Source organism: Schistocerca americana, chromosome 7 (genome assembly GCF_021461395.2).
Source record: "Schistocerca americana isolate TAMUIC-IGC-003095 chromosome 7, iqSchAmer2.1, whole genome shotgun sequence".
Taxonomy (NCBI): domain Eukaryota; kingdom Metazoa; phylum Arthropoda; class Insecta; order Orthoptera; family Acrididae; genus Schistocerca; species Schistocerca americana.
The window spans coordinates 159,285,824-159,288,769 of record NC_060125.1 but is presented as its reverse complement, the minus strand read 5'-3'; the positions used below and the strand labels follow the sequence as shown (position 1 = coordinate 159,288,769).

The 2,946-nt window shown below is 40.0% G+C and overlaps 1 protein-coding gene across 1 annotated transcript; it reads right to left on the bottom strand.

Moving 5' to 3' along the window:
• Positions 1 to 737: 737 nt before the first annotated feature.
• LOC124622813 (piggyBac transposable element-derived protein 4-like) lies at positions 738 to 2,441 on the bottom strand. Its single transcript, XM_047148604.1, has one exon. The coding sequence runs from the start codon at positions 2,439 to 2,441 to the stop codon at positions 738 to 740; it is 1,704 nt and encodes a 567-aa protein (XP_047004560.1).
• Positions 2,442 to 2,946: the final 505 nt, after the last annotated feature.

Here is a 2,946-nt window from a genome sequence, read left to right as displayed (position 1 = left end):
CATTAAATTTTGGGTGAAACTCAAGAAAGCTTCAACAGATGACGCAGGAAGCCTACGGTGATGAGTGCTTAAGCCGTACTAGGTGTTGCAAATGGTTCACACGGTTTAAGAACGGTCGGACGGAAGTTGAAGATCACCCTCGTACAGGACGCCCTCGACGACACTCATATCAGGAACGTCAACGAAATTGTGCGTACCAATCAAAGACTGACTGTCCGAGAGACTGCAGAAGAATTTAACGTTTCAGTTGCATCATGTAATGATATACTGACACGGGGTCTACGAATGCATCGTATTGTCGCGAAGTTCGTACCACGGCCCATTAGTCACGACCAGAAAGACCTTCACATCGCAATCTGTGAAGAGCTTTTGGATCACGCAAATGAGAACGAGATGTTCCTTAACTCTTTGATGCACAGATTTTATGTTTAATTAATTTTTTAATAAAACATGCATTTTCTATGTCTGGTGGGGTTGCTAATAAAGGAAAACATGAATTAAAATTTTTTATTGTATTGATTTTGGTTTTAGATGGTGGTATATATAATATACCACCATGCCACTTAGGGCCGTACCTAAAGTTTTTGAGATATCTTGGTTTGTGCTTGTAACTCACCTTTAAATTCTACTCTAAGCAGTAATAATTAGTATAATTAATGTAAAATAATTTTATTTCTGGCAATTGGTCATTTACAATACAAAATCAAATTACAAACCTTACAAATAAAATATGTTTCTTATTCCTTTTTGTGAAAATCTTGAAAGCACCTTTTTGTTTTGCTAAGGCACAAAGGCACTTTGCATTCAGCGCACATCCAGAAAGTGCGCACTTGCTTCTTTTTTGTACTGCATTTCGCACAACGTCTGGCGGTAGTACGCTCTGGCTGGTGGGATGAATTGTCGAGACGCTGGCGTGAGGAAACATATGGCTTGTTTTTCTTTACGTGGACTTGACTCTCATGAAGTCTAGATGGCCTCAATGGTGTTTTCTGGGTTACTAAGCTTTGCAGGATACTCATCCTGAAGACTTTGGCAGTCATTTTTTCTCTATCGCCTAGTTCCTTCCAAATTATATAGCTGTTGACGATACTGACATCAAGCAGGTGAAAGAATATTCGGTGCCACCACTTTTTACTTCTCCGGCTTATTTCATATGATTTTTTCAGTTGGTCGAACTTGTCGACATTGTTCATGTGTGCATTGTAATCCATCACTGCTTGAGGACAAGGTAGCTCTATGCGTGAACCATCTCTTTCACGGCGAGTCACTGTAGTAACTTCAGGACTGTGAAAATTTGAAAGGAGATGAACAGCTCTCTTATCTTTCCACTTCAAGTAGAGGATGCCACAGTTGCTGACCCTCCAGTCAAATTCACCTCTGCTTAATTCTTTGTCTGTTTTTAATTTGGGTAAATGTTTCCTTGTTGGTTGAACTGTCCCACAGGCATATATGTTTCTCTGCTGTAAACCAGCCAACAAGTTATAGCTATTGAAATAGTTGTCGAAATAAAGATAATGGCCTTTATTTACGAGTTCAGAGGACAAACTCAGCACTACATGCTCCCCAAGGCCTGTTTGCACTGTGTCACCTACTTTTCCGGTGTAAATATCAAATTTCAAGTTGTAAGAGGTCTTGTCACACAGCATCCACACTTTGTAACCACGCTTTATGGGTTTATCTCTCATGTATTGTTTCATACTGTTGCGGCCTTTGAATTTGATCATTGACTCATCAATTGCTAGGTGTTTGCTGGGTTGGTAACACTTGGAAAAAGATTCAGATAGTATCTTGATCACTGGTCGCAGCTTGTACAGTTTGTCATAACCTGGGTGTCCTTTTTCTGGATGCAATGTGTTATCATTCAGATGAATGTTCCTCAGTAACCATCCAAACCGATTTACTGCCATCAGAGATGCAATATAACGATCATGAAGTTCTGGGGCACTAGACCAGTAGTCTCTGTATGCTGGCATACGCTTTATACCCATCAAAATGTTGATTCCCAGGAAAGTTCGTATTTCATTGTCAGTTGTTGGAGTGAAAGACTTGCCAGATTGCGTCGCATATAAATTTGTTTGGAAAACGATTAGCTCAACTAGCTCTTTTGGAAATATTTTTTCGAATATATCGATAGGTTCTGGATCATCAATGTCCCTAATAAAAGCACTTGGTCCTGATTCACTGTCGAACTGCATTCCTGAGGTAGCATTGAATTGTTGTCCCCAAGTTGGCGCTGTGTCAGCAGCGCGTTTTGGCGGAGTGGACTCACTTTCTTCCTCGCTCTCTGAAACTTCGCCTTCAGACGACACAATAGCCTCCGCAACAATGCTTGCTTCATAATCAGATTCGTCATCTGTGGTGTCAACAGTGGAATCCTCGTCTGATGGAATTTCACACAATAATCGTTCGATTTCTTCATCTCGTAAGCCTCTTCTTGACATTTTCATTTTCAAACAACAGCCTGAATCCAAGTAAAGAATACGTAAGCAAAACAAAATGGAGAAAGAGCTAAAATAAGTCACAACACAATTAAAAACTAAACTTTGTAGCGGAGGATTTCGAATTTTATACTAGGAAACGAAATGCAATAGAATACTGCTACATGCACGGTGGTACAAATAATATACCACCAAAATAAATTGTATATAAATAACGGAAGATTGTGCATATGAATGTATACATGGGTTCATACCGTAGCTGTGACGTCCAAGATATGGAAAAAACACAGGCGCAACAAGAAATTCGTTATAAACCACTATTCACACGCAAAAACCATGCACAACTCAGCACGCAGCTTTCACAGTTGTAATCTATGCAATTCTTGGCGGGAACTGATTCCTTATAGGCAGTGAGTGCCATCTGTCTGATAAGTAGAGAACTAGGTGAGCATATTAGAGTGGTGGTCGTGCAGTTAAACCACTGTGCAAAGAGCCAAGAAAATTTTCA